General features: G+C 39.8%; 1 protein-coding gene and 1 long non-coding RNA gene across 2 annotated transcripts in view; one reads left to right on the forward strand and one right to left on the reverse strand.

Moving 5' to 3' along the window:
- The window catches only part of LOC147838145 (uncharacterized), a 138,683-nt gene that overhangs the window by 55,761 nt on the left and 64,263 nt on the right, over positions 1-18,659 (forward strand). The gene's annotated exons all lie outside the window — the stretch shown is intronic.
- lgr6 (leucine-rich repeat containing G protein-coupled receptor 6) overlaps positions 1-18,659 on the reverse strand; it is a 155,394-nt gene that overhangs the window by 28,460 nt on the left and 108,275 nt on the right. The window contains 4 exon segments of the mRNA NM_001423839.1: positions 8,456-8,527; positions 8,946-9,161; positions 14,439-14,510; positions 16,894-16,965. Of these exon segments, the coding sequence (NP_001410768.1) occupies positions 8,456-8,527; positions 8,946-9,161; positions 14,439-14,510; positions 16,894-16,965 (432 nt within the window).

Genomic DNA, 18,659 nt, shown 5'->3' on the forward strand with positions numbered 1-18,659 from the left:
CAGGTGCAAGAACAATGTGTTTAGGCCGTGGTTTGCGTGTTGTTTTAGTTGGATCTCAGTGTTCTTTTCATCTCTGATTCTTTTTGAGTTTTTCAGAGAATAATTATTTAGAAAATTCTATAATTTGAACAGTTTTTTTTTTTCTCTAACAAAATCTTTTTGCACAGTAAAGGCGAATGGGCGGCATTAATAATTGGCACTGTCTCCCCCTGTGAAGTCCCATGTCTTACTCATATACTGTCTGCTTCCAGTACAATTCCCAATGCTGAATGTGTCTCTTCATACCCATAATTATATGTCTTAACCTTTAGTGTTAGGTGTATGCTTTCAAATCAGTCCAAATGTTTATATATTTCTCTTATTTAAGGGGAAAAACGTTTCTGGCACATAGCCAATGCATTTGAAGTGAGCTTAGTGAATAGGGGTGGACCTGCGCTGGCCGTCATCCAGAGCCGGCGAAGCACTTGCTTAATCCCAATGTGTGGGTGTACATGGGTATGTCTATATGTGCATTTGTGTGTGTGTATTAAATAACTCAATGTGGCGTACACACAGAAAAATAAATAAATAAATTCACTCAGAAATTGAACATTTATGAAGAAACAACAATAAATCTTTAAAGAAAAAATTCAAAGTAAAGCATTTTCTAATAAAATGTTTACCAGCAGATTGTTATAGAGTGTGTTCATTCATTTTTCTTTGGCTTAGTCCTTTAATTCATCAGGGGTCATCCCAGCAGAATGAACCGCCAACTAATTTAGCACACAGCAGATGCCCTTCCAGCTGCAACCCAGTACTGGGAAACATGTACATTGTAACTCACATTCACACACATACACTATTGCCAATTAAGTTGATCCAGTTCATTTATATTCTCTATTTCATCTATACTCTCTATTTCCACCTGGGGATACTCATCCCGATGCCCTCAGACTAAACAGCGCCACTGATTCGATCCAAGACCAGCGACGAGATGATCCCAAGGGTTCCATATCCTGGACCAGGCCGTATCCTGAGCAGCTACTGTGGTGGTCATGGAGGAGTGGAGAGCATGTGACTGATTCCAGTGACGCTCCAGGGACAGACGAGTCTTCGCTGAGGCCCAGCTTCCAGCCTCCAGCGCCTAGACTGCAGCTCTGCATAAGACGCTTGGCCAGTGGAGAAATGGTCATGCCCATCTGAGCCTGGTTTCTCTCAAGGTTTTTTAATTCTTCACTGTCGCCAATTGGTGTAGTTTTTTCCTCGCAGGCTGTCACCGCTGGCTTGCATGGTTCGGGATCTGTAGAGCTGAGCATCGATGGATTTGCTCTTCAGTGTTTGGACTCTCAGTGATTATTAAACCACACTGAACTGAGCTAAACTGAACTGAACTTAAGCACTGAAAACTGAACCACACTGTTTCAATTTACTATGATCTTTTATGTGAAGCTGCTTTGACACAATCTACATTGTAAAAGCGCTAAACAAATAAAGGTGAATTTAATTGAATCTATAGCGTGTTGTTGTGACATCGGGTTACAATGTACCTGCTCATCTAATGTTTACATTCGCAATATTTGTATTCAATATTTATATTATTGGCTAATTAATAACCACCTCACGTGGGACTCTGAATCTGCATCTCATTTCAGAGTCTGCTGCGGTCCACCGGAGGTCGCATTTTTTTGAACGTCGATTTTTTTTAACTTACCTAAGCCATTATATCTATATTCAAGAACAATTCAGCTTATTGAACCAATGAACTATATGACCTTTATAAATGAAATATACCTAATCAAAAAGCCTCATATGGTCTGCATAACCAGTTAAGCAATTTAAGTTATATGAATGTCAATTAACATCTTTTTATCCATTATGCAGGCAGCTTCCAGTCCTGTAAGTGATTTTCGTTGAACGCTGCATGAAAATCCACTCGCTCTCGCAGCCCATAAATCAAGTGCATATGGAGGGACTGGGAAGAGACAGCTGTGGGTGAGCCATGCCGCGTAGTTCTGCATGTCTACATCCTGGTTTTGTTTAGAGAATCCATCAGTCTTGTTTGGAGACGTAACTTTGATATGGTGGAGAAGAGAAATGCCTTTCATTTCCTGGGAAGACCTCATTGTTTAGAACGGGAGCTGTCAGTTATCTTGATTTACAATTCGTCAAACCACGCGGACATCTGTTTGAAAGCTAAATCATCAGGCATCATAACAAAACAACACTGTGGTGGCCACTATGTCTGATGGTTATGAATGCGTCTTTAGAGATGGGAATTATAGCGGAATCAACAAAAAAGGTGCAAAAAACTATGCTGGGAATTATGTTTCTGCTCGTTGTTTCGGGAAGCTATACACCGACACACATGTACTACTGAACTGAGACAGCTGGCATGATTTCTTTCCAGTGTGTCATGTTACATGCTGGAATACTTGCCAGATTAGTTTCTTGCTTAGCCATCGTTACAGTGGTGATTAAAATGTTATTCGATATGCAACATGACTACATATTAAATGTTTATTAAGGTTAAGACCTTTTTTATTACTGTGTCATTTTTAAATGTTATACACAAATTTAATACTTTAAAAAAGTTCCCTGTATGACATTTATTCATTGGGGTGTTATGAACATATGTTATGTTTTTTGGCTATGTACAGGTGAAGTCAGGAAATTTTCGCATTATGTCTGATAATATTTTTTCTTCTGTAGAAAGTCTTATTTGTTTTATTTTGGCTGGAATAAAAGCAGTTTTAAATTTTTTAAAGACTATTTTAAGGTCAAAATTATTAGCCCCTTTAAGCAATTTTTTTTTATAGTCTACAGAATTTTTGTTATACAATAACTTGCCTAATTATCCTAACCTGCTTAGTTAACATAATTAACCTACTTAAGCCTTTAAATGTCACTTTAAACCAGAGGTGGGCAAACTACGAGTAATATCCGGCCCTGCTGAACATTTTCATCCGGCCCACGAGGAAGTTTTAAAAAAGCTGCTTCTGAGTAAAAGCTTGGTTTCAGAATTAGTAAATTAATGATGCAATACCAGTGAACGCCATTTGATGGCAGTATAGCACAGTGCAACCAGTAGAATTAGAACACACTCTCAGATATTAAAATGCACTGAATGACAAAAAAAATTGTCTGAATGTTGTGTGTTTAAGGAAGAATGGACTACAAAATACTTCAATATAATCAATATCAAACAGAAAGCGGTAGGTCTAATATGCCAAGAAAGTATTGCTGTTTTTTAAAGATTACAACCTAAGGGGCCGATCACACCGAACACGCGAGGTGCACCGCACTGCTTTTTTGTTGACAAGAAAAAAGAAGCGCTGTGCATTTTTTTAAATGTCGATAGGCAACTAAACTGAATCAGCTAGGTATTTTGCGAGAGTGCTGCTGTTAAATGTAATTTTATTTTCAGGCTCATTGTTCACATTAACACACTCATAATAACATGACTTGGATTAACAAAGACTAATATTCTTCCGTTTTATTTCATAGCTTTATAATGATTGATATGAGCATAGCAAATGAGATTGTTGTGAATTTGACTTAAATTGTATAATAATTGATGGTTAAATGTGTTAATTGTTGTCATAGAATATATTTTCCATATATACATCCACTTTTATCAAAGATTTGTGGTTTTATCAAGTTTTATGATAATTGATCTGATCTTGTGCGCGAGCGGTTTCGCTTTTTTTGTTTGTCTAGATTTGAAATAACAAACTTCTTGAGCTGATGATAATAGCGGGCGCTTGATTATTGAAGTGCTTTTGAAACCTGATCCTGACAGAAACTGACAAACGCGAGAGTGAAGCGCAAAAAAACAAAAGAGAAGCCGGAAAAAAAGGAGCACAATATTTTTTCAGCAAACGTAAACAAACTGCCTTGTTTAACTATTATCATCACCTTTTGGACTATAATGAACTTAGAATGATGGAATGACTCTCTAACAGAGGCTACAAGTGCTGCTGAAGATTACAGACACAGATAAGAGGTTTTACCGACTGTGGGCTATATTTTGTGTTGTTTTTGATCCTAAATAAGGACTAAATGTATGTTGTGTGTAGTTCTACTGTAGTTGATATCATATCGGACACTGTAAGGGTCTTTATGCGTTCATATATGTTCATTTATTTATTTTAATATAATAACAGACGTTACAATAGGCTATTTCATTGATCTGCAGTTATAATCAAATCCTGTTCAAAGAAAAAGTTAGTAATAAACATTTATACAGAAGTATTTATGTGTGCAAAGCGTCTATTTTGTAAGTGCTTCTCATATGATATGTAAACGACGTGTACAGCTTTACTGTAGACATATTCTCGAGCGTAAATGACGTTGAGTGAAACTTTCTGTCATACACCATTCCCACCAAAAGAGTACCCTTGGTAGTGGAAACGCAAGCCTGATAAAGGTGATCCGCATCGACCCGAGCCATACCGTACTGTACCAGTCAGTGGAAACGAACCCTCAATGAGCATTTTGGGGCTGCAATGTGATGCTTTTAATATGACATCCAGTTATTCTTGTTCAAAATATACACATTATGATTAAGAATCACTGCTACACTATCAATACTGAATCTCCTTTAACACTGAACATCTAGAGGGATAAATATTTTCTCCTTGAAACGACTCTCTGTCCAAATGCCATATTTATCAAACCACAGGATTTCCACGAGAGAGTTTCAGCAACGGTTCCTCTGTGATTGCTCTCAAATGAAGTGTTCAGTTCAGTGTGTGCAATTCTCAAGGCTGAACTCTTTCTCGTAAAGAGGAAAACGTCATCTTCAGCACTTCAGCAGGCTGTTAAAAAGCAGGTGTGAACCTCTCGGTATCCTGGAGACCACCATGACTTCAGCATATGCTTATTCCTTTAAAGCCAAACTTTCATAGCATGCTCTATGTAAAGCCTTTCATACATTACATTACAAATATGCGCTGGCTCAGGTTCATAGTGCCCTTTCAAAATTTTCTCATGAATTTTAATAGCATTTCACATTTATTTATTGGGCCTATTTAACATTTGATTTCAATTTACCATGTTTATATTGGGTGGCACAGTGGCTCAGTGTCGCCTCACAGCAAGAAGATCGCGGATTCGAGTCCTGGCTGTGCCAGTTACTCTGAAAAAAATAATTCAGAGACGATTCCTTGAATTTACTCAATTTTTTTACGTTAAGTGGTTGTAAACAATTTATTTGTGTTAAATTTAAACAAACAAATTAGGTTGAACATTATTCAACTTAATTTGATTGTTTAAATTCAACACAAATAAATTGTTTGCAACAGTTCTGCATGCAACACTTTTTTCAGTGTAGCATTTCTGGGCGAGTTTGCATGTTCTCCTTAAATGAGCGTTAGTTTCCAATACAGGCGCTCCAGTTTCATCTGCAGTCTAAAGACATGCGGTATAGGTGAATTGGATGAACTGAATTGTATAAGTGTGTGAGTGAATTTGAGTGTGTATGGGTGTTTCCCAGAACTGGGTTTTGAGTGGAAGGACATCCACTGTATAAAACATATGCTGGAATAGTTGGCTTTTCATTTCGCTGTGGTGACCCCTGTCGAAGAAAAATGAATGCATTTTTGGTATTTAAGTCTAATGTGGCAAAGGATGTCCTTCGAAAAAGAGTAGGGGTTTCACCCCGGCATCCTGGCCAAATTTGTCCACCGGCCTCTTTCCATCATGGCCTCCTAATCATCCCCATATCATAATTGGCTTGATCCCTCTTTCTCCTCTCCACCAATCAGCTGGTGTGTGATGCGGTCTGGCACAAAATAGCTGCCCTCGCGTCATCCAGGTGGATGCTGCACACTGGTGGTGGATGAGGAGATTCCCCCATGTTTAAAGTGCTTTGAGTGTCCAGAAAAAGCGCTATATAAATGTAAGTAATAATAATTATTATTATTTTGTCCAGATGTGATTGTCATGCTCTTATCTATCTGTATTGTGTAAATTAATTCCTACTCCTGAAAAAAAGTTTTTTTTTTTCAAATAAATTCCTAAAATTAATTAAAATATAATCCAGGCCAAATATATTGCACTTTTCAATCATCTCTAACATGAGTCAAGCTATTGAAACTACAGTGTAATATAAATAACTCGACATAGTGTTATGCTGTGTTCACAGCAGATGTGGCAAGCGTGGATAAATGGGGCTATTCGTGCATAAACGGACTCCTGAACATTTTGGGTTTACTTCATTCATATTCATTCTTGCTTCATTCATTCATGTTTATATTTGCAGGACAAATAGAGTTAGAAATTCTTTTATAATGGTGGCCATTAGGTCATTAAATGAATCCAGCGGGGAGGGAAATGCACCTACAAAATGATGTATTGTATGTTGCGGGGTTTTGTTTATGTGTTTACTTCGCCTGTGTTACTGCAGCTTGCTGCAATTTTAGTTTCCCTAAACAGGATAATAAAGTTGAGTCTGAATCTGAGTCTTCATTCGTGCATCAAATCCGCTTCATTCGTGCATCAAATTCACTTCACAACAGACTCGGATTCATGTGATGGGCTGGGCTCCTGTCTGCGCGGTGACTCTAGCTTTGTTGCTAAATGGCTAACATGGATTATATTGAGAGAATAGCTGTGTTCATGTGCTTTATAGGCTTTAGGCTGAAAAACAGCATCAAGTCGTCCACTAAAGTCCACTAAATATAAGGTAAGGTCAAGAATCTTGGTTTGACTCTGGAGTCAGTTCTGAGTTTCAATAGTCATGTCAAAGCAGTTAGTAAATCTGCATACTATCATCTCAAAAACATTTCAAGAATTACATGCTTTGTTTTCAGTGAAACTTGTTCATGGTTTTATCAGCAGCAGGGTGGATTACTGTAAAGGCTTCCTCACGGGCCTTCCCAAAAAGACTGTCATACAGTTGCAGCTCATTCAGAATGCTGCGGCCAGGATTCTGACCAGAACCAGAAAATCAGAGCACATCACACCTGTCCTCAGGTCTTTACACTGGCTCCCAGTTACATTCAGAATAGATTTTAAAGTATTATTACTTGTCTATAAATCACTACATGGCCTAGGACCTCAATACATTACAGATATGCTCACTGAATACAAACCTAACAGATCCCCCAGATCTTTAGGATCAAATAAACTAGAAATTCCAAGAGTTCAGTCAAAACAGGGTGAATCTGCTTTCAGCACTAACAGCACCCCCTGCTGCTGGAATCAGCTTCCAGAAATGATCAGATGTGCTCCAACATTTGGCACATTCAAATCGAAATGATTTGAATCAATCACTGAAGCATGTTAGAACATTAGCGTCTGGCTTCTGATTCTTCGGTAGTTACATCCCTAGTAGCAAAGAATTCTGGCCCAGATTTGGCATAAAGCTGGCACAGCAGGCATTCATCCGGCACTGGCATACAGCGTGTGGGCCAAACATGGCCCGGGTTTGGCAGAGGTGGCACCATCTTTAAGGCGGCACACAAGATTTGGGCCAGATGAAAAACGTAGTATTTGGCCCAGATTTAAAAATTTGATAAGTGGGCCATGTGAGTTTGGCCAGTCTTGACCCACATTTAAAATACACACAAATCATTTTTGAATAAAGAAAAAAAATTCTACCTATCAGGTCACTTTGAGAAAAAGCATGCCCATAGTGTGCCTAAAGCGCATCACTCCATGGGTTTATCAATTTCATTGCAATCGTGACACACCAACCTATCTGGCCCAGTTCAGGCCCAATTATGAGTTATTAACTTGGCTGAGACTTGGCCCAGATATGGTCTGTGTTTGGCCCTTGTCTGGAAGCCAGATTTAGTCCAGACATGTACCGTAATTCACTGCGGCATGTGGGCCAAGCAAAACCTGATTGTGTGAGCCAGGGCTGGTCCAGAGAAATTTTGCTATGTGGGATACTATAGTAGACTAAGACCAATTTAAAACAAAGAGTTGCTATTATCTAAGCTGATATGACCAGAAACTATTCTGTTATCCCACCTTAACAATCAAGGAACTTTGCTGCTGTATCAAACCCCTTAAAAGTCTCTGAATCTTCTGCACACTGTTTATACAATATATTATACAATGTACAAAGTATATTGGTACAAAGCACTACAGACATCGCCCAACATTGAAGTCATTGTCAGGGCATTATTTGTTGCATCAACCACAGAAAATGAAAGTCTGTCTACGTTCTGGGATTTTAATAAGAGATGAGAATGTTTTTCAAAAGCAAACTACTGCAATTAATGTGAGCGTATCTCAACAGCATTAGTATTGTGTAAAGAATCATTTGTTTACAGTTCATACAAAGCTGAACCACTGAACATAAGTAGACTGTAATGCTAGTCATTTTGATTTATAGTTAACGATGCTGGCGCTTGCATAATAATTTAATGTGAAGGCCAAAATCAAATAACAGAGCAAGGTTTGTTTACATTAAAAACAGGAAATGGTTTCATGTTTTCATCTTTAATGTAGGGCCGATCATACTTACAGGGTCTCGAGGCTGTGCAGTCCCTCAAAGCAGTTCTGTCCAAGGGTCCGGATCATGTTGTTGTGAAGATGGCTGAACATGAAAACATTCATTAGGATTATAACATCAAAACAAACCTCAAGTATGACATCTGTTAGGTTGTGCACGTTGCTTCAAATTAACGCAATCCGGTAGGATGAGATCTCAAATTAATCCACACTATCATTTCACTGCTTTGCAATTGAAAAAAAGTTTAAGATTCTTGTGGTGTCCTATCAAACCAAGGCATGTGTTACAACTTACTGGTTTCCCTTCCTGACACATGCACAATGGTGAGTGTGATTTACACAAATAGGACATGTTTTTTGGAACAAGAGTTCAGGCTAAGGTTTAAGTGGGTTTTAGGAACATCCCTTCTGATTAAAGACTTGTAGATGAATGTATGAGTAAGCTACTATCATTCCAAAATAAGTCCAACTTGGTTATATGATGTGTGCAGGTAGATACCTACAGGACAACTAGATTCGATAGGTTCCTGAAGGCATAGTCTGGGATGTGGGTGATGCGGTTTAGGGCAAGGGTCATAGCTTGGAGCGAGGAGAGGTCGTTGAGGGCGCTCACTGGGATCTCTGTCAGGGCATTATCATCAAGCCACAAGTGCCGCAGGGACCGCATACCCGAGAGGGTCCTCGCCGGCACCTCCATAATCAGGTTGGCATCCAGACGCCTGTTTTTATTTGAATGAAGAGAAACAGCTGTTAATTCCTGTACACAATTTATGGGCAGCCTTTCATTTTTAAGAGTAACCATGTGGTGAAAACGTTCACCTCAAATATGACCGTTTATTTACTGTGAAATCAGCAGGAGACATTAGTGAAAATGAGCAATTACAAAGGGCAGGAATTACGAATTAGGACTGATGCCTTTCCCACCAGATGAATCACTATAGGAAGCTTCTGAACATGTACCAGCAAGATGCTATACACTACTCGCCCACTATTAAATAGACTTAATGACCTCCACTAGCTTTTTTTTTTTTTTAAATTGAGGCCAGACTCGTCATGACTTTAGCCTCATTGTACTTGTGACCCAGTCGGCAGCAACACTCCTAGTCCATGCAGTGTCCTGTCACGAAATCTACCTCTTTCATTTCATTCATCAAGCTACCACACCCTACAGAGGAACATTAAAACAGACGAACAAAGGAGCTACCATTTGTGGTGAAATAGAAAGTGCGTGGTATACACTCACAACATTTCTGCTTTGACGATTTCATAATTAAAGGGTGATTTTCTTGCCTTTTTGTGTCAATCTTTTGTTCTTCGGGTGTAAGGTTTGGCACCACTTCCTGAGTGCTTTAGTCTTTCCTCCAGTGATTTATATGCAAGTGTTTTATGAAGCTATCTTTAGTTACTCCAGCAGGGACTTGTTTAATGAGAGTTTTGGCACAGTTGCACATCTGAACACTTGAGCAAAAAGCTTCTGGAGCCCACAGGTGGAGTGCTCTGCCTTTTACATATGGAGAAAGAAGGGGTGCTAAACAACAACAAGTGGGTTTCGGTGGATACGAAGAAAAGTTGTGCAATCACAAGCCAGGCACATTGCTGAGGCAAATATTCCCCTTTCGATCCAACCACATGAAGGCTTTTTGAAAATCACCCATTCCTCTTTCATTCGCGCTCACATGGTGTAATAAAGCACCAATTGATAATTTCAAGCCTTTGCGGCATTGCGAGTTGTTTTGGTTAAAGCCACCACACAATTGTTGCTCCATGCCGACTGGAAGGCTTTATGACGCTATTGAACCAACAGTTGTTTTCTCTGAATCTTGGAAACTAAACAAAGAAACTGAGCTAAAGATAAAAGTTGTGACAAAAATCAAAGGTTGCTGGAAATAATTGAAAGTGCAGACATTCGGATTTTTTCACAATTCGAAGAATTGAGTGAAGCCCCCCTCCAAATCTGTGCAAGGCTGTTGTTCACAGACCTTGACATCTCCACAACCAAGATGAATGTCCTCCCTATGTCAACAAGTTAAGTCTTTGATCTAATGAATGTTGCCCTGTGGATTTTGTGAATGGGGGTGTGGGGAGAGGGGGGGGGGGGTGCTGAACCTCAGCGATCAGCACGTCGTGATCTATGATAGCAGAAGAGCACGTGGATTTAGCCGCAAGCACTTCCTCTGCAGTTTTCCCCTATGACCCTGCACACACATTCATTTTGCACTGGCCTTTCCTCACCTTCCCTCTGGCCTTCTCAACCTTTAAGTCTTTTAGCTGAGGGTAATGCATGATGAGCATCAACAGAAGACTTAAATATGCAATGCCATTTGACTTGATGTATGCTGGCCATGTTGTGCATATATCAGTGACATGAAATAAACACCAATATCTCAACCATGTTTCCCAGAGATGGGTTGCAGCTGGAAGGGCATCCGCTGCGCAAAACATATGCTGGATAAGTTGGCGGTTCATTCCGCTGTGGCGACCGCAGATTAATAAAGGGACTAAGCTGAAAAAAAAAATGAACGAATGAATGAATCTCAATCACGTAGTGTTCTTTATTTATAAACTAATTTTGAGAGGATCCCGTGTTTTGGATCAACACGACTGGCTCCTTATTAGCTCTGTAATATTCCCTGTTAGATGATTACGGAAGCATTATAAATAACCAGAGTTTTTCACTCCAGTTATCTTCGTTTTGAACCCCCCCCTCCATTCCACCCCTACTTCCTTCCCCTTTTCCGATAGGGTGACATGGTGGCCCAGTGGCTAGCACTGTTGCCTCACAGCAAGGACACTGCTGGTCCAACCTCCTTTTGGGCTGGTGTTTACATGTTCTCCCCGTGTTCATGTGGGTTTCCCCCGGGTTCCCCGGTTTTCTCCCTCGTACCATAGCCAATCGACTAAACCAAATTATAACCTAAGACAACATTAGTTTACACTTCTCACATAACGATAAGCAGGGGAGTTCTCGAGACCTACCTGAGCTTGAACTCCCCTCTCACCCTTCTAACAGGAGGGAGCCCCGGGCTCGAGGATATTACAAGCTCAGGGCTCTCTCCCGGGAAAGCATGACAAATACGCTTTATTGATTATCAGCTAAGTGTGAACTCTTGAAAGAGGCTTAACACAAACTTACATGATCTGCTGTTTGCTTTGACTTTTGTGGTCTGTTTTGTGCAGAATCTTATTAGTTGGCTGTATATGATTTAAGAGAGGTGTGTTGCTGAGTCGATCTTTGACTAGATCTTTATCAGAACTTTCTTTTACAGAATAAATCCTGGAAGGATGAACTTGACATCAAAAGATGCTCTGTGCTGAGTGTAGCAAACATAGCCTACAGTCCTGAATTCTAGTAAAGAAAAGAGATGCGTTTCATCACCAATCGTCTGTCCTGCCCCAACTCATCTTCCCTCTGTCTACATCGGGCGCCAGTGGACTTCAAACCTTAAAGGCCCTCCAGTGGTTAACCGATCCTCATCTTATCATTACCTTAAATTACATGTTTGTTGAGAACTAAATGCCTTTCTATTCTTGTGGGAACTCAGGCTTGAGCACCTTACTGATTCAAGGCATTTTCTTTGTTATGGGGGATTGAAAGTGAGCGTAAGTTGGCTGGATGAATGCCAAAGCTCTGCCTTACTACAGGGAGGGCCTGGACACAGTCTTTGCACGTCTGGAGCCTCTTCTGGGACCAGGCAGGTCTTCCATATGAAAAACAAGAAAACTCTGTTGGTGGCAAAGGAATTAAATTTGTACGCCATGCCTCTAATGAAAACATCCTCGCAAAGGTAGAAGGAAATGAGCACATGGATATTTACATGGAATTATTCATTTGGAAAAACGTGGGTGTGTGGCTCCCCTCCAGGATGCTGACTGGCATCAGAAAACTGGAATAATTGAAAGGAGTCAATGAGTGGATGGGAGCGGAACAGATGGACAAGGCCAGACAAAATCCCAGACAATATTTAGATTTTGACCTTTTCATGGGGAACCAGTTAGGAAGGGGGCATGATTCAGATTAGGAGGGAAACTCTGGGCTTAAAGGAAGGAGGAAGAGTAACTGATGGAAAATTGGGCTCTTCACAGCTCATTGAATCTCCCAGCGCTCGCTCAGGAGCCAGTGCACAGTGTCTGGCGGTTTCCTCATGGGTTCCAGATGCGGAAAAAGCACTGTAAAGGTTCCGTTTTTTCATCATTCTGATATTAAATGAGACATAGTCACGTTTCTTCCGGAAGAAGATTGAACTTTGAATATCATATTTGTCTCTGTTGTTTGTAAGCATTAACTAATGTCACATGAATCAACTGAATTCATTTTCGAATTGAGCTCATTTTAAATACGGAATTCATTTTACAAACTGAAATGACTTTCGTTACTCCATTTCTATTTCTTATATGTTGGATCTCCTCTGCAAATATGGCACTGGATGGCTTGTGATTTAAATAATTAAAAATATATATTATTAAAATTCTGTGCCTCACTCTTTCAAAAAAAAAAAAAAAAAAAAAAACCTGTTTTACCACTGTCACCAATGTGAGTCCTAAATTGCAAATTTGATCCGCCCTGCTTTGGAGCTCTTTAATGAACAGTCTAATAATAATAATAATATAATAATTCCTTAAATTTATACAGCGCTTTTCTGGGCACTCAAAGCACTTTAAACATAGGGGGAATCTCCTCATCCACCACCAGTGTGCAGCATTCACCTGGATGACGCAACGGCAGGCATTTTGCACCAGACCGCACACAACAGCTGATTAGTGGAGAGGAGACTGAGTAATGAAGCCATTTACGATATGGGGATGGTTAGGAGGGCATGATGGACAGAGGCCAGTGGGCAGATTTAACGAGGATGTCAGGATTAAACCCTCTTTTTCAAAGGACATCCTGTGATTTTTAACGACCACAGAGAGTCAGGAACTCGGTTTACCATTTCATCCGAAAGACGGCGTTCACTGAGCAGTATAGAGTCCCTGTCACTATACTGGGGCATTAGGACCCACACTGCAAAAAATGCTTTTCTTGCTTAGATTTTTGTCTTGTTTTTAGTCTAAATATCTAAAATTTCTTATATCAAGAAGCATTTTCTAGACAAGCTAATCATATTGTCTTGTTTTGAGAAATAATATGCCAATATTAAGTGAATTTTTCCTTAAAACAAGCCAAATAATCTGCCAATGGGGTAAGCAAATTAGTCTTGTTTTTTCTTTTGACGTAAGATTATTTTGCTTACCCCATTGGCAGATTATTTGGCTTGTTTTAAGGAAAAATTCACTTAATATTGGCATATTATTTCTCAAAACAAGACAATATGGTTTGCTTGTCTAGAAAACTAATCTTGATTTAGGAATTTTTAGATATTTGGACTAGAAACAAGACATTTTTGCAGTACACACAGACCGCAGGTTGGGTGCCCTCTGCTGGCCTCATTAACACCACTTTCGGCAGTAACCTAGCTTTCCCATGTGGTCTCCCATTCAGGTACTGACCGGGCACAGCCCTGCTGCAGCTTGTGAGAGTTGCAGAAAGCTAGCTGCCGGTCCTAACGGGCATATCGATAACTTAGCTTGCATTCACCAACTTTATTAGAGAGAAAAAGCCAAGAGTTACCTCTATGCTAGATTGCAGTGTAGATCAAATAATGTTGCTAAAGACGTCACCCGATAGAAGGTGGCTAAATAGTTTATAGCATTATTCATGCTTATGCTTATGATGTAATTTCTGCAACATGATTTTTGGATCATGTAAATTACTTTTAGTTGAAGAGTTCCACTTTGTTGTATGATGGGGAGCATCTTTCAAACAGAACAACACCTCACATGATACCAATCACTGAGTTAAGTGAATCTGCTTTATTCCAGCTGTTATGTTTGAAGCAGTGGTCAAACCACATGGTCTACACCTGGGATGGAGACCAATGTTGCTTTAATTTACAACATTGTTCCATGCAAACCTCTAACAGTTTGCTTTCAATCACTTTGAAGTATGTGATACTTACAGAGACAGCAAATTGGGTAATTCCCATGGGTCTTCACTGGGCAATCGCTCTAACTGGTTATTCTGCAACATCCTGCAAAGATAATATAATATATACCTGTGATTATAATACATATGAAGATAAAAAAAACAGTAATATCTCTGTAGCAATGGGTGGCCTTTTCATTGTATAAAAAAAATCACCACTACTCAGTTCCATATGTGTAATTTACTGCGTGGTGAATTTGAAATGCAGAAAAAGAAAGCCTTTTCAAATGGAGAATATCAATATGGCTCCTGGGCATAAAACGTTCGGTTTACTGATGATTAAGTTACCTGTCACTAGCATCAATCAGTCAGGATATATGATTTCAGGTACTGTGTGGTGCACTTTTCAGTGGACAAAACCAGAACATGGGAGTGGCAGAGAGCCTGAACAAGACGGAACAGAATGAAGGGGGGGAAACTGCCTGGGTGGGCCACTGAGGTCATGCTCACAGAACTAGTCAAATAAAAGAACGAACGAAACAGGAAGTGGTTGAACAATGACACTGAGCTCTTTGAACAAAGCAAATTATTCCAACGTGAGAGCATGTGGCCACAGACGTTGAGCTTTAATTACAATGCAGACAGCTTTATCATGTCCAATCAAATGAAACTCCTGACATTTGACCGCAGCACAGAATTGCCAGTGTTTGGAGGAATAAATACGTCTTTGTGGGCAGGATGCCCTTATCAAAGAGATCATGGTGCCACCATGGCCATTGTGAACCTAGACTTCAAATGTCCAGCTGTCTTGATATGACGTTGTAAACAAGACTCTATTATTTAGCCATTTAAATGCCAGAAAGTATGAACTCATCCCCACTGTATTTCTGGTTTTGTGTGACACTGTCATATACATTCATAAACAATTAAATTTGACATGATACGTTCATCATGTTCTCAGTTTTGGTTAATATGTTTTGATTCCATTTAGAAGATTGAAAACTGAACACTAGTTTAAAAATTTGTGGGTTAGATTCTCGTGCCTTAGACAAATCTGGTTATTGAATAGGATAGTACAAAAAGAGAACAGAAAGCAAACAGAACGATGTTACTATTGTCATAACCAGCTCAATCCCTTTTTTTGTCTACACTGACCACAAAAATAAGATGTGCAGACATTTTCTTACGTTCAAAGCAAGGGAGATATTAGCATATTAAACTAAAACTAGTTCAATTGATGTATACAATAATCGGCTAAATGCAAATCAAGTTAGAACTTTCAATGATTACTGCGACATTATGAGACAATTGTTAAAGTGTTAATATGCTTTATGGGGAGATATGATATTTCACCAGTATGGACTACACCAGAATAAAAGCAATAAAAGCAAACTGTGGCCCAGAATAGGGTCAGTTCTGGTTCATTTGGTTGAATTCTGACTAATATATAGTATTGCTTTGACTTACTTGTGGCCCAGATTTGACAAACAGGAGTGGACAGCCCAAGAGCCATCATTCCATTTAGTATGTGGTCCAGATGTAAGTGTCTGGGCCAGAATAAAAGCAAACTGTGGCCTAGAATAGGGTCAGTTCTGGTTCATTTGGTTGAATTCTGGCTGATATGCGATATTGCTATGGCTTAATTGTGGCCCAGATCTGGCAAACAGGAGCGGACCGCTTAAGTGCCATCATTCCATGTGGTTTGTGGGCTGTAAGTGTCTGGTGTGGGCCGGATTTGAGCCAAATGAATTTTGCTAGCTAGGAGGTAGGCTGATCAGGTGTCCTACGGTGATGAGAATCTCAGAGTGGGTGTATTTTGAGTGATTAGACCCCTCGATTCAACCTAGGACGGAAGATAGGTTTATAAGGATTGTTAATGGGAAGCAAGAAAAAAAAGGGAGTGAGGGTGGGTTTGAGAAAACGAGAAGAACAGTGCTAGAGGGCTGGTCTGCCTTAAATAAATTTTAGGGAGTAGGTGATTGGTTGAGTAGGCAAAGTGAGGCATGGTCTTACTTCCGAACCTTTGCTAACAAGTTAACTCAATTTAATGTAAAACTGCAATTGTATTGGTTTGAGCAATGATAATAATAATAATAATAATAATAATAATAATAATAATAATAATAATGACATCACAAGCAAACATACTATAGTTGTTAGGACAGAATGGAAAGGTGCTTAATTTGCTGTGTGGAGATGTTGAAACCTATGTTCCATGCCTGGCCTTGTTCCATGGTCTGGCCTGTCTCACATCATTAACTGCTTTTAAAACAACTAAAATCTGTCAATAAAACATCAACAAACGCCCAGGAATAAAGAACAGCACACTGACCATTCAACACAGAGCAAAACCTGAATCATCACCTATCATCAGTTCTGTTTCCAAGTAAGCAGCGAATGACATTGCTACAAAAGTCTTTCAGAAAGAATGCAATTTTCTACAAACGCATTATGTGAAACAAAAACACTTTTGATCTTTCGTTACTTACAGGACTTTGAGGTTGTAGAGGCCTTGGAGCATGGGGCCAGGGATGTGTCTCAGGTGGTTGCCCGAGAGTCTTCTGTGGATGGACAAAAGAAATGCTTTGGTTCATCAGGAGTCCAACACACTGATGACTTTAACAGAGAGATGAGAATCTGGTGAATTCATAAAGTCGAGTATGTGCGTGTGCATGTGCGTATGCATGTGCGTTCAATTGCTCACAATGAAAACAAAAGTGTAAGATCTCCTTGGATGTAGGAACCTTAAATGGGGTTCAGATCTCACTTGCCCCTGGGCTTTACCACTCACGTACAAACATCTCTCTTTTATATGGTTTCTAAACATTTGAAAAGAGGAGCCAAGATATTAAAACACTCTGAGCTTATTTTTGCCTATTGTGGCAACTAATATGTACAACTATATTCCTATACATGACATTAGTTAAAATGGGTAGAGTTGCTATTGAAGGGGACATGTACTCTATGCATGTTCCCACACAGAAATCTGATATATGGATATAAAAGCAAGTTTATATTTATATTTTCCATATAAAATGTTCATTCATTCATTTTCTTGTCGGCTTAGTCCCTTTATTAATCCGGGGTCGCCACAGCGGAATGAACCGCCAACTTATCCAGCAAGTTTTTACGCAGCGGATGCCCTTCCAGCTGCAACCCATCTCTGAGAAACATCCATACACACATTCACACACACATACGCTATAGACAATTTAGCCTACCCAATTCACCTTTGCATGTCTTTGAACTGTGGGGGAAACCGGAGCACCCGGAGGAAACCCACGCGAAGGCAGGGAGAACATGCAAACTCCACACAGAAACGCCAACTGAGCCGAGGTTCGAACCAGCGACCTTCTTGCTGTGAGGCGACAGCACTACCTAATACACATCTGGACGTGTGTCTATAACGTTGCAGTCTATAACAATTAGCACCTATACTAAAAGGCGGGCTTCAATCTCTTCCTTATTAAACACTATACAAGTGACATGCCTTGTGTATTCTATAGTCTCTGACTGTATGTCATATATGTAATTTTATGTTTAAATATCAGATATCATCGGAATCACGCAGAAGAAACTGAGACTGTAAGTGTTGTGTACACTAGAGCATACCGTACAAATCAAGAATACAATGAACTCAGAGTGCATAATGACACCTGCACAGTAACAGCAGTACACGTTGGGTTCCAAATGTAGGCTGTTGGTGCCAAACTCCAGATTTAGCTGAGGAGGCCAAATATCAACAAATCATCTTCTAAATTACCAATGCAATTTCATACGCTGACCTCTTTGAAAATTGTTGTGTGATTTCAGAGGATTTGAGACATGGGAGAGATGTTCCCAGAGAGAGTCAGAGCAAATATCAACCAGCTGTAGGCTCACCCATCCGGACTAATCAATTTGTTTATCAAACAAATCACTTAATAAGCATTCGTGCCTGTTTTTTCCTGGGTGGCAAAGTTTGAGGAAAGTCTGTCGAAGCCTCACAAGGAGTCATGACAGCCTGAATGGGACCACCCATACCTCAAAACTGTGTTGCCTCAAATCGCTCCATCCTGCTGGAGTAGCCTCATCATGTACACCAAATGGTTCCTTTAGTGTGACAAGATGAAGTTGGAGCAGCCAATGTTTAGCATGTAGGTCGGTTATGTAATGGGTGCGACAGCTTTGGCAAAGCAACCACTGTGTTGTCTACAGGTGACACAAGCCCAAAAAGCAGAAGCACAAAACCTAGAGTTGGGTGCATGACAAGATC

The sequence above is a fragment of the Danio rerio genome, chromosome 23 (genome assembly GCF_052040795.2).
Source record: "Danio rerio strain M-AB ecotype USA chromosome 23, GRCz13ab, whole genome shotgun sequence".
Taxonomy (NCBI): Eukaryota; Metazoa; Chordata; class Actinopteri; order Cypriniformes; family Danionidae; genus Danio; species Danio rerio.